Source organism: Lemur catta, chromosome 10, assembly GCF_020740605.2.
Source record: "Lemur catta isolate mLemCat1 chromosome 10, mLemCat1.pri, whole genome shotgun sequence".
Lineage (NCBI taxonomy): Eukaryota > Metazoa > Chordata > Mammalia > Primates > Lemuridae > Lemur > Lemur catta.
The window spans coordinates 32,685,369-32,699,051 of record NC_059137.1 but is presented as its reverse complement, the minus strand read 5'-3'; the positions used below and the strand labels follow the sequence as shown (position 1 = coordinate 32,699,051).

General features: G+C 36.5%; 1 protein-coding gene across 2 annotated transcripts in view; it reads left to right on the top strand.

The window, feature by feature from the left end:
* Positions 1 to 12,077, top strand: part of TGFBR1 (transforming growth factor beta receptor 1) — a 45,973-nt gene extending 33,896 nt beyond the window's left edge. For both annotated transcript variants that reach the window (XM_045562182.1, XM_045562181.1), the window contains exons 5-9: positions 1,147 to 1,314; positions 2,948 to 3,104; positions 4,815 to 4,939; positions 5,980 to 6,110; positions 7,553 to 12,077. In XM_045562182.1, coding sequence (XP_045418138.1) covers positions 1,147 to 1,314; positions 2,948 to 3,104; positions 4,815 to 4,939; positions 5,980 to 6,110; positions 7,553 to 7,678 — 707 coding nt within the window. In that variant the 3' untranslated portion in view covers positions 7,679 to 12,077. The remainder of the gene's footprint in view (positions 1 to 1,146; positions 1,315 to 2,947; positions 3,105 to 4,814; positions 4,940 to 5,979; positions 6,111 to 7,552) is intronic.
* Positions 12,078 to 13,683: the final 1,606 nt, after the last annotated feature.

Genomic DNA, 13,683 nt, shown 5'->3' with positions numbered 1-13,683 from the left:
ATAACTAGTAAGGAAGGAAACAGCACATTTTAGGTTATTATGTACTAACTGCTTAAATCTAGCATTCTGGTTTTTAAATCTTCTTAACAGTCTTGCAAAGTAAGGTACTATTCTTGTTATATAAAAGAAGAAACAGAGATTCATTGGTTAAGAAACTTGCCTGAAGTTGCATAATCAATAATGCAGGCCCTGGATTCCAACCCAGGTCAGAATGACTCCAAGTGTGCATCTCTCACTGAATTGTGCTATCTCCTAATGATGCAGTGTCTTTTTTTTCCCATGATTTGATTAAATATGTGGGTTTTCCAGCTACTTCTGGGTTAAACAGGCTTTCGTGGACAAGTCTAGCCTAGGAGCCTAGCCAGTATCTTTACCATTATTCCTGTGAGAAAACACATTTTGAACTCATGTATCAGCTTACAAAGGAACTTTTGGAACCCATGTTCCTTGTCATTTTGGTTCAAAATAACTGTGTAAAACTGGTTTCTGTCTGAGCTTTTCCTGCTTTTTCTAGTAATGTTTCAGTTTCCTATCTCAGCTTCCCCATGTGTCAGAGGTACCACTATTTTTGTTTTTCTAAGCTAGCAACCTTGGAATTATAGTCACCTTGTCTTGCATCTTTGTGAACTATGTGTACAGTCTGTCACTAAAGCTTGTCATTTCTCATTAAAACTCACTTTCAGTTTTGTCCCATACTATTCCATTCCTTCTGTGGCCATGCTAGGAGCCTTCTCATCTCCCTCTATCCCCCCCTGTTGCCTTTCTTTTTTTCTTCTCTTCTTCCAGCCCCTGAGCACCTAACCTGACCCAGGCATTGTTCTAGACATTCAGTAGTCTCAGCTCTGCTCCTATCTGTGTAGACTCAAGAAAGTTACCATCTTTGAGCTAGAATTTCTTGTCTTTTAAATGGGATTATTTATCCTTGCCTTATTTTAAGAATGGGGGCCTACTCTGAAGATGTAAAGGATATGTATATGAAAGTGTAAGACAAATTGAATATACAAGAAAATGCGAAGGAGATGCATACAAACTAAACGTGGCATCATACTGCAGTTGTGTGATTCAGGATTGAGAGTAATCACTTTTGAATAAATAAATCATAATTGTTCTGCAACCCAACTGAAATACTGTTATGCTATTTTACAGACAATGGTACTTGGACTCAGCTCTGGTTGGTATCAGATTATCATGAGCATGGATCCCTTTTTGATTACTTGAACAGATACACAGTTACTGTGGAAGGAATGATAAAACTCGCTCTGTCCACAGCAAGTGGTCTTGCCCATCTTCACATGGAGATTGTTGGTACCCAAGGTAACTAAGCAGTTCTATTATTTAAGCTTTAAATTCCTATGAATAATGTCTATTAAGAAAATAGAATTTAGCCTAACAGGAGATTTTAAAACTAATGTTTTAGATGAGAACATTTTATCTTTCTATTAAATCTCAGATAGAGTTAGGAACCTGGGAATGAATTTAGATTCTCTAGTCATTGTAATAACACTGGGATATTTTTGTTGGTTCTTAAAAATAGCATTCAGTCTTGCTTATGATGTTTAAGGATCTCAGTTTCAGAATTCAAGTCTTTAAGTGAATGCATTTTTATATGTAGTATCAAATGAAATGTGAAACTGTTTTGTAAACATTACCATGCTGTATAAATGTTATGTGGCCACTAATAATGATATTTGACCCTGAGATAAGGAGACTGCATGAAATGGTTTTACAGTTGAAAAATTCAATGCTGTTTTAGTTATGAAATGTTTTTGCTGTGGTATCCGTGACTCGTAGTCTGTCAGACACCAATATACCTATCTGCTGTGGCCATTGTCCCCTTGCTGCCCAATGGCTCTGCCACTCCCGCTTTGCTGCAAATGTGCTCCTTCACATCTTAGCCAGCTCCATCTTTGTAGTTATTGTTATTATTAGTTATAACAGCTCTGTTGAGTTATAATTCACATATCATACAGTTCATCTGTTCAAAGTGTACAATTCAGTGGTTTTTAGCATATTCACAGAGTTGTGCAATCAACACCACAGTTAATTTTAGAACATTTTCATCATTCCAAAGAGAAACCCTATAGTTACTAGCACTCACTCCCCTTTCCCCACAAACTTCTTATCCCTAGGCAACCACTAATCTGCTTTCTGGCTATAGATTTGCTTATTCTGGACATTTTATATAAATGCATCGTACAATATATGGTCTTTGTGACTGGCTTCTTCCACTTAGCATGTTTTCAAGATTCATCCATGTTGTAACATGTATCAGTATTTCATTCTTTTTATGGATGAGTAATATTTCATTGTATACCACATTTTGTGTATCCATTCATAAGTCGATGGACATTTGGGTTGTTTCCACTTTTGGCTATTAGGATTAATGCTGTAATAAACATTGGTGTAGACATGTGTTTTCAGTTATCTTAGGTATATACCTAAAAGTTGAATTATGGGATTGTATGGTAACTCCTTTTAATGGTTTGAAGAATTGCTAGGCTATTTTGTCAAAGTGCCTGATCCCTTACATTCATATCAGCAGTGTATGAAGGTTCCAAGTTTTCCACATTTTAATTATTATTTTTAATAGCACTTCTTCTAGATAATATACTTAATTCTGAGTACATTCCAGTTGACGGAAAAGGGAAATGATGATCTGCATGCTTGGTTCCTGGGCATGAATATCCATCTGTGACTAAGATTCTTGGAAAGAATTTATAAGATGCAAACAAACAAACTGATAACTTTTTTCACCTCTAATCTTTTCTTTAAAGAAATGTTATTTTAGCAACTTTTCGCCAGTGATTCACTTGAGTTTTTTTAGTAATGGCCTAGGTATTGTGGGTGATGTGGGCTGAAATGCTTTGGTACTGGGACGGGAAGGAGAGGGTTTTGAACCTGAAGGTGAGGGTTTGTAAGCAATCATGTCTTATTTTTGATTCTTTAGGAAAACCAGCTATTGCTCATAGAGATTTGAAATCAAAGAATATCTTGGTGAAGAAGAATGGAACTTGCTGTATTGCAGACTTAGGACTGGCAGTAAGACACGATTCAGCCACAGATACAATTGATATTGCTCCAAACCACAGAGTGGGAACAAAAAGGTATACTTGTGAATAAATAGTGTTTAATATCTTTTGAAATCAACTTCTTTTCCTTCTCCTTCTCATATGTATATACATATCTTTTCTGAAACTTGACTCAAACTTGTTCTTTGTTAGATTGCCTGCAGGTAGACGATCTCCTGGGCTTGCCTGCTCTGAAGCCAGGGTTACCTGACTTAAAAACGTGCCTGCTGATGAAAGGTGGCCCTTCCAGAAAATACTGTTTTCTAGTTATGTTAATTATAATAACAATGATAACTAACATTTATAGGGTACCTACTATGTGCCAATCATCTTAATAGCTTTTCTCTTTTTTTTTTTTTTTTTACATATATTACCTCATATGATGCCCTCCTTAAATACTGTGCTATAGCTTGCCCAGCTATTTGCACATTTCCAGCTTCTGAAAATATGCCTTTCTCTCTTCCATAGGACTTTTGCATGTTCCGTATCCTGGAGCATACTTTCCTCTACTGTTCCCCTAACTCATACTCACCTTTCCTTTCCCATAGGAAGCCTTTTTTGATCCTCGAGTCTCTTAGGTGTCCCTGCCAAGCGCTGTCATAGAACACTGAACTTGACCCTTTGACGCACTTACCATATTAGGTTGTAACTGTCCATTTATTTTTCCATATAATCCATTGGATTACCAGCTTCTTAAGAGCAGACTTGTATTCCCAGCACCCATCACAGTGCCTACTACACAGTAGATTCTCAATAAATATTTATTGAGTCCATGAGTCTTCAAAGGAACCTAATTAGGTAGGAGTTGTTACCCTGAATTCAAAGATGAGGAACCACCTCGTGGAGGTTAAGTAATATGGCTAACTTAATATGGATGGTAGGCTGAAGAGCTGAGATTTGAACTGAGATTATCACATCATGTTTTCACAATAATTCTTCAAAACTACTGCCTTGGCCTTAGAGAGAGCCAGCAGCATTAGTCTATCTAAATTGTATTTATGATTTTGGGTTTTCTGGATTCAGTGGGGACTCTCAGAATTCTTGATTAGTTAAGGGGTGGTTGCTGCAGGTCTTTGTGGGTCCTGACCTGTAACCTTAGAGTTTTTGAAGCTTTAGAACCCTACAATGTGGCATCAGCTTGAGGACTGGCATTCTTTTGTATCTTTTATTTTCTTTCCTGGAATATGTTCTTGCCCTTCCTTTCATCCTGTTTCGGTGAGAAAATGGGTCTAGATTAAAATATATAGTCCCTGCATAGTACGTGACAAAGCAGATGGTGTACATCAGGACATTCGTAACAGTTATGTATGTGTGTTTCATTAGAAACTAAGATCATTAAGCAGACAGCATGAACCTGCTGTTTCAGCATTTAGTGGGATTTAGTTGACATCATTAATATGCAAAACAGTGTGGATATTTAATATTTTTCTTGAGTCTAATATCTCAGTTATATAATACTGTATGTATATGTTTATGTATAGAGAAATGTCTGCAAGGATGTTCATCAAGATGTTTACACTGTGTGGCAGTAAGGGGCTGATTTTCAAAGTGCTTTATGTACTTTGGGAAACTTTTTATAAGAAGTGTGAATCATTTTTAAAAACGGCAGAACCATGCTAACGGGGGGGGGGGGAGTCTTAAAGTGAATAATTTTTTTTAATTCTCAGGAGTAAAAGAAAATTTATGAAACATTTCAAAAATTTTGTGTCTGCCATTCAGTAAAATAAAATGTTGACTTTTTTTTAGGTACATGGCCCCTGAAGTTCTAGATGATTCCATAAATATGAAACATTTTGAATCCTTCAAACGAGCTGACATCTATGCAATGGGCTTAGTATTCTGGGAAATTGCTCGACGATGTTCCATTGGTGGTAAATTGCTTTCCTCTCCCCCAGCAGTTTGTTATGAGCAGAAGTTGTTCAAGACTTGCCTTCCTTTTTATTGAATTAAATTATATACAGTCAACAGTGTGAAACAAGTGGTCACTAAGAGTGCCAGAGAAAACAAAGGAGATGAAACCTATGAGGAGGGGCGTGGCATGGTGTGCAGACACAGGGCCCCTGGGTATTCACTTCCTAGTCCCATTTGAATCTTGAGAATCATCAGAACCCAACCGCTGTTAGCTTGGAATATAGTTATTTAGAACAACAGCTGCTTGAGAGGCCACTTAGGAAGCTGTTTCTAGCATGTATCTGCGTCAAACTTATTTGTTTTCCTTGAGATTGTGGTCATTTTCTCCAACTTGATATTTGGAGATTACATACACAGAAGACAATTAACATTACATTACTTATTAGAGTAAATTTGTTTTAGCTTTTAGGTTTTTAGATTGAGTTCTTTTTAATGTTTAGTCAGGTAACAGTCTCTTATCTCTTAGGCTGGGGGCCCAGGCTTGGCAGAGACGTAGAGCCTCAGGATTTTGAGACAGTGAAGGACAGGGTATGTCTCTGTATAGTAGCAAGTAGGGCATGTTATTTGACTGGTGCAAGCAGAGAAAGGGACTTGCACCTCAGGCTTGCCTTGTAGGATTTGTGTCTCACTGATAGAGTATATATATCCCTATACAAGTGAGAGGCTGTATACCCACAGAATAAAATCTCATTTGCTGCACAGCAGGTTTCTAGGGGAACATGTCAATCTAGTGATCACAGCTCATGGTTAACATAGTCATAGTCATTTAAAATAGCCTTTACTAATCTCATGGCAACGCTTCGTTTCAAGGTGCGGGCCCAGTACCAACTCAGGGAGGTGGGTTGTTGCTGCAGATGTGGATGAGATAGAGAAAGCTGTAAGCCCTGTTCCACCTATCAAATTCAGTAATGGCACATAACTCTCAGGTGATCCTTCTAATGGTTTGGCATTAGCTGAATAAATTGTTCAAAATAGAATTTTTTTCTTTTCACCAATATAGGAATTCATGAAGATTACCAGCTGCCTTATTATGATCTTGTACCTTCTGATCCATCAGTTGAAGAAATGAGAAAAGTTGTTTGTGAACAGAAGTTAAGGCCAAATATTCCAAACAGATGGCAGAGTTGTGAAGTGAGTGTTTCTTTTTGGTATTAGGCAATTTTCTAAACTGCTTCTGCTTAGTAAGTTGAAATTTGCTACTTTTCTTTGAGAAAAACAGACAAGAATTCTCTTTTCTTTCTTTCTCATCGCAGGTAAACCAATGAGTAAAAACAGTAATTTGGTTTTCATGTTTAATTTTAAGCACATTGAAATGCCCATGGAGCATTTGCAATGGCCATTAATGTATCAGAACATCATTTAGATCTGCCAGATGAATGGAACAAAATGAACTAGGGCACATGCTTTTAAAAAAAAAAAAAAGGAAATGGTATCTCGCCCTGTCACCTAGGCTCACTGAAGCCTCAAAACTCCTGGGCAAAAGTGATCCTCCTGCCTCAGCCTCCCGAGTAGCTAGGACTATAGGCACAGGCTGCTTTTTCAATGACTGCTTCCCTTCAGCCAGGGCAGCCCAGCATAGCGGGATGAGTACTGGACAAGAGTCAGCAGACCTGTATTCTAGACCAGCCTGGCTACCATTTTAGAGTCTGAGTTTGAACAAATCACTTCAGTTCTTGGGACCTTAATATTAATATCCCTTCGTAAAATGAAGAACTTGGATAAGATGATTACAAAGATGCTTCAAATGATTTTGCAGTTTATTTGTATGATTACCCAGAGGACCATTAACCAGAAATTTGGGGAAAATGCTTTCCAATAATATCTGAGCTTCTTAACCTCAGCTCTCACCAAAAGTTTTAGAAATGTTTTCTTAATTGTAAATTTGAGGAATTTATAAGATGAATTTTATTTATCTCTCCTTAATTTCTAGCTGTTACTATTATAATATTGGTGAAGTGGGCCATATTCCTCCAAATTGGAAGTTTTGTAGCTTCAGTGGTTGATTTTACATCTTAAAATAATGTGGGTCTGTGCTAATGCTACAAGGGGAAAAAGAGAAATTTCTTTAAAAAAAAAAACAAAAAACGTGGGACTCAGCAGAACCTCTGATATTGAGAGAGCTTGCTGCCTCCAGCAAAATCAAGTATCCAGGCCCAGATGAAATATATCTTAGCATGTTCAAAGAATTTGTATGTGACATAGTTTATTTAACCAACGAGAGTAGAGCTAGATTTTATCGTTTTAAAATTCGATGTGGATACTTCACAGTACAAACTTCAATTTTCAATGTGAGTCAGCTTCCTTGTTTGCCTTGCCCAGCTCTGGTTTAGGATTCAGCTTTTCCAAGTCTGCTAAGTAAGTTACCCCTTGTCCATCTGCTTTCCAGCAGCTGGCACCAGTGTTCTTTTGATGAAAATTTAAGTCATTTCTACTCATTTGCTATTCCAAATAATACAGAAAACAAAAAAACTTGTACATATGCAAAAAGAAAATTGACAGGTAAAGATTTTATCCAGGTCAATGGAAAGTAGAGCATGTATTAATTTTTTTTTTTTTTTTGTATTTTCTTGTAGGCCTTGAGAGTAATGGCTAAAATTATGAGAGAATGTTGGTATGCCAATGGAGCAGCTAGGCTTACAGCTTTGCGCATTAAGAAAACATTGTCACAACTCAGTCAACAGGAAGGCATCAAAATGTAATTCTGTGGCTTTGCCTGAACTCTACTTTTTTCTTCAGATCTGCTCCTGGGTTTTAATTTGGGAGGTCAATTGTTCTACCTCACTGAGAGGGAACAGAAGGATATTGCTTCCTTTTGCAGCAGTGTAATAGAGTCAGCTAAAAACTTCCCAGGATTTCTTTGGACCCGGGAAACAGCCATGTGGGTCCTTTCTGTGCACTATGAACGCTTCTCTCCCAGGACAGTTACAAAATGTTGTGTAGTCTACCTTAATTTTTTATTAACAAAACTTGTTTTTTAAAAAAAGATGATTGCTGGTCTTAACTTGAGGTAACTCTGCTGTGCTGAAGATCATCTTTAAGGGTAAAGGAGCTGGATTGCTAAGTTATAATGAAACATTTCTTATTTTTAAAGAAAGTGATTTACTCCTGGTTAGTACATTCTCAGAGGATTCTGAACCACTAAAGAGATTCCTTGATTCAGACTTCGAATGTACTGTTCCATCATTTTTCAGGATCTTAAGACTAACACTTATAAAACTCTTATCTTGAGTCTAAAAATGACCTCATATAGTAGTGAGGAACGTAATTTATGCAATTGTATTTTGTATACTATTATCGTTCTTTCACATATTCAGAACATTACATGCCTTCAAAATGGGATTGTACTATACCAGTAAGTGCCACTTCTGTGTCTTTTCAATGGAAATGAGTAGGATTGCTTAAAGTCTGTGTGTTAAAACCAATAATGTTTGAATTTGAAAAGTCTATTTATTTGGGTAATCCAGACTTTTTCTGTTTTGTTTTTTGGAAGGGTTTTTGTGGTATGTCATTTGGTATTCCATTTTGAAAATGCCTTTCTCCTACCAAACTGTGCTTAAACCACTAAAGAAATGAAGTGGTGTTAATTAGTAAGTCGTTTTCATGGTCATGTTTGAATATTCTCACATCAAGCATTTTGATTGTGTTGTCTAAGTATACTTTAAAAAAAAATCAAGTGGCACTCTAGATGCTTATAGTAAGTACTTTAATAATTTAAAGTTTGTAGCGTACAGACTAATTTTTCTAAAAGGGAAAGTTTGTCTAGCTGCCTGTGAAAAGTTGTGTGGTATTCTGTAAGCCATTTTTTTCTTTATCTGTTCAAAGACAGTGTTATTTTTTTAAGAGATGAATTACATTTAAAGTTAGAATACAGTTAATGTTAAATAATAGGCCTTTTTCTAGGAAGGCAAAGGTAGTTAATAATTTGCATAGATAACAGGTGTGTGAGAAAGTCACATTGTTACATAGGAGTAAGTGTTCAGTGGGTTCTCTGTCTTTGTAACCAAGGTTAGAGAGTTAGTGTGGTTTTGAGGTCTCACTACACTTTGAGGAAGGCAGCTTTTAATTCAGTGTTTCCTTATGTTTGCAGATCGCAACTGCTTAATTTACATGTAATTTATGTAATTAATTCAGTGCACCCTTGATATTTGGGAGAGGTGGTAGCTAAAGAACATTCTGAATATAGGTTCTCCATTTATAGATGTTTTCGGTCAGATTAAATGTTCAAAGCAAACTTGTTGTGGTCTTCTTACATTAAGTTAAAACTAGCTTATAATAACTGGTTTTTACTTCCAGTGCTATAAAGTCTCTGCAGGGCTTTTACAGTTTTCAAAGTCCTTTTTATCACTGTGATCTTATTCTGAGGGGGGTAAACTATCATAGCTGTTAGGCAAGACTGACTTTATAGTGCTATCAATTCCCCAATAAAAGGGTCAGAATAACCTTTCCAGTATTTTGGTCAGGAAGAGATAGTGGCCATTTACACTGAATGAGTTGCATTCTGATAATGTCTTATCTCTTACACATAGAATAAATTCAAAAGACTATTTGGTCTTAAAACCAAAGTAATTTTAGAATGAATGACATATTACATAGGAATTTAATGTCAATTTTTCATGTGTTTAAAAACATCATGGGGAAAATGTGCTTAGAGGTTACTATTTTGATTACAAATTTGAGTATTTTTCTGTAGTTACCGTGATTTCATCGAAGCAAATGAATGAGTTTGAGAGGTTTGTTTTTATAGTTGTGTTATATTACTTGTTTAATAATAATCTCTAGTTCTGTGATCAGGTACTCTTTTTTTTTTTTTTTTTTTTTGGGCCATTTCTAAGCCTACCAGATCTGCTTTATTAAATCCAGGGGACCAATGCATTTTATCACTAAAACTATTTTTATATAATTTTAAGAACATACCAAAAGTTGTCTGATTTAAAGTTGTAATACATGATTTCTCACTTTCATATAAAGTAATCAACTTCTGCTGAAGATATTCTTTGTTAAATCAAAGATTGAGTTGCAATTATACTGTTCTTGCCTAAGTGGATAAAGTGTACTTTTGATCAATCAGGGAATTTTTTTAAAAGTTGGAATTTAGTTCTAAATTGAGTTTACATATTACTGCAGTTAATTTCTTTTTTTGCTAGGGACAGTTTAATAAACCCCAATTGGCTAATAATGAAAGTGAAAGTAACTTAAAAGATGAGATGGATCGTGATTACTGTGGCCATAACTGCAGGTAGATTTGACTAGAGTAATAATTTTTTCATTTTGAAACACAATCCTTTGTTTATACTGCCTATCTTATGATGCTTACTTTCCCAGATTTGACTTGGCTAAAACATATCTTCTGGCAAATTACCTGTACACATTCATTTTCTCAGTATCCAGAAGGAGTGGGACTGGGGGAATTGTGACTTAGTGGGACACAGACACCCCTGGTCCATCCTTCCTTCCTATCTTCAGCTCTGTTTCTCCCAGCCTGCTCTCCTGCTGGTCCCTGACCCAAAGACAATTGCCTCCCCCCAGCCTTTTGATTGAAGAGCCGCTTTCAAGACCTAGAGTAAAAGGGCTGAGGGAAGTTGTGGGACATACTTCCGTTTCCTTGAGTCATTGAAGGTGGCAGGGAGGGATCTCCAAGTTTGGACATTGAGCAGATGAGGCTTGGGATGCTTCTGCTGGTTGCCCTGCTTTGTTTGACTTTAGCCTTGGACGAGGAGGGGGATGGCAGCTGTGGCAGCGGGAGTTGTGCCAGCAGCAATGGCCAGTTGTATCCCCTATAGGACAGGGTAAGGCCCGGAGAGCTGAGTCTGTAATTCTGCTGTAATGATAGTGCTCAAGAAGTGCCTTGAGTCGGAGTACAGTGCCATGGCCATCAAGAATTTCAGATTTCTGTTCTTATTGCAAAATTTAAGTGGCAACTTGGCCATTTTTATAGTCTTGTGCATGAGTTACCTTTTTCGTCTTTGCGTCTGAGAACTGTCAGTTACAGACTATTTTGTAAAACAAGATGGCAAAGAGCTAATTAAGATGCACAACAAAATCAATATCCCATTAGACATGTTGTATCAAAAGCTTATTTTTATCCTTGCACTGAAAGAAAGATTGTAAGTCTCAACTATTTTTTTTTTTGTTTCTTGACCATGGCAGTGTTCTGGCTCCAAATGGTGGAGGTTCCAAATAATGGTTCTGTTATAGCTCAGCAGAAAATGTCAAAAAATGCAGATATTTTGAGATCCTAAAAAATAGCTCTGAACATGTACTGTAGCTTCTTGTGTCTGTTTTGGAACGCTGGATACCTGTGTGCCCTCTCTCTAAGAATGCTGGACTTCTTTATAAGAGTTGTCAGTACATTAGATTTTTCAATCCCATTATGCAATCTTATTTGTAAATGTAAACTTTTAAAAATATGGTTAATAACATTCAACCTGTTTCTTAAAACTGAAAAGGAACTTCAGTGAATTTGTTTTTATTTTTTTAATAAGATTTATGAATTGAATATCATGAACCATGTTTTGATATCCCTTTTTCACGTTGTGCCAATGGAATCGGGTGTTTGATATTTCTTTATATGTCAAGGAGATGCTTCAAAATGTCAATTGCTTTAAACTTAAATTACCTCTCAAGAGACCAAGGTACATTTACCTCATTGTATATATAATGTTTAATATTTGTCAGAGCATTCTCCAGGTTTGCAGTTTTATTTCTATAAAGTATGGGTATTATGTTGCTAAATTACTCAAATGGTACTGTATTGTTTATATTTGTACCCCAGATAACATCATCTATACTTTCTGTTTTCTGTATTTTATTGTATTTGTGCAAAATTCTTTTGGCTTTATCATCGTAATCTCTGCCCTTTCAGATATGTACAGAAAATGTCCATATAAATTTTCATTTAAGTTGAATGATTTTGAGAAGCCTGTAAAGAGGAGAAAAAAAATAAGCTGCATTTCCCCATAAGTTTTTTTAAATTGTATATTGTATTTGTAGTAATATTCCGAATGAGCTGTAAATAGGAAATAGAAGAGTGATGCTTAAGTCCTAACACTACAGTAGAAACATGGAAGCAATGCAAATAAAATACTTTTTTTTTCCCAAGTGCCAGTGGTATATTTTAACATAAGTGTGTATATTGGAGTGAGCCATGCTGTTATAAAATGCAGTTGCTGGAGATAGCGACTGGAATCTTTGGATTGCAGGAGTCTTTAGAAGTTTTCCCAACCCTCCCCGGGGCAAGTTACAATATTGTAGCATATTTGAGAAGTGCCCACCTGCTTACAGGTGTGTCTCCATGCCTGGTGTCTACTTTCCACTTGCTTGGGGGTGTGGGTCTGCGAGTGGACAAGACCTGTCTACACGTGAACTCCTGAACTCCGTTGCCTTCGGCTCAGCACATTTGCTAAGTTATGTTAAAATGGTACCGCTATTTTGATTCTTAAGGTTTTTCAGTGATTCTTAAAGGAAAAATTTGCGTATTTTCATCTTCTTTCCTAATTTAAGGAATTGTGAGGATGGGCATAATTTGTAGCAATAGGCTTTTTTTTTTTTTTTTCTTTTAGTGTATTTGAATAGTCTTCCGGGGGTGAGAACTTGGCTGAACTGGGGAAATGGTGGTTCAGAGAGGAGTTGTGGTCCTTGGTTTTATGGATGGTATGGCTCTTACAGTAAAGATTGGTCACTTCAATTTGAAGGCTTGATTTAGGGGGATTTTTTTTTTCTTTCATCATAATAAAGAAGACACATCATCAGGATATGGAGCTTTTGTTGGACATTAGAAAAAAGTGAATTTATTTTAAAAACATCATAAATTCAGAGAAACTGCAGAACTAGCTTTATACAGGTCTCTGCTGCCTTTGTGTTTCCCAATTTGGAGAAAAGTGTTTTCACATATATGGCCCAATGAACATATCTTACAACTCTTCATGTCTTTGGTTTTGTAATTGGGAACTTACAAAACAGTGGCACTATTCTGAAAAAATGAGTAGAAAAAGTGATGTTAGAAAGGCTAGAGTTCAGTTGTGCATCGTTCAGCCATGTACGGTTTTCCAGAATCATAGGCAAGATGCAGTTTAAATAATATTATATTAAGTCATTATGGAAATAAAAGATTTTTTTGTATGAGTTAAAGAAAAATGGAGGCCAGGCACAGTGGCTGATGTCTGTAATCCTAGCACTCTGGGAGGCCAAGGTGGGCAGATCGAATGAGCTCAGGAGTTCGAGACCAGCCTGAGCAAGAACAAGGCCCCGTCTACTAAAAAAAAAAAAAAAAAAAAAGGAAAAACAAAGAAACTCAAGACTGTTCTCTTTCCTACTGTGAAAGAACAGAATTAGAAAAGGAGGGGATTTGGCAACCTTAGTATTCCTAAGAGGAGAAAGGGAAAAACTGTTCAGGGAGTTGAAGATAAGCATTAGAGGATTTGGACACAATTAGCTTTCAAGAATGAAGGCCAAAAAATAATACTAATAAATCAAAATAACGGCATTCCCAGACAAAGAGACTAAGACAGGTTGTTGCCTCTGGATATCTGCCTCAAAAGAAATACTAAAAGAGATCCTTCAGACAGAAAATAAATGGCACCAGATGGTGACTTGAATCTATAGGATGAAATGAAGAGCACCAGAAATGGTGACTATGTAGGTAAATACAAAAGACTGATTGTACTGCCACCATAGCAAATAACTAGAAATGTCCTGGCTTAAAACA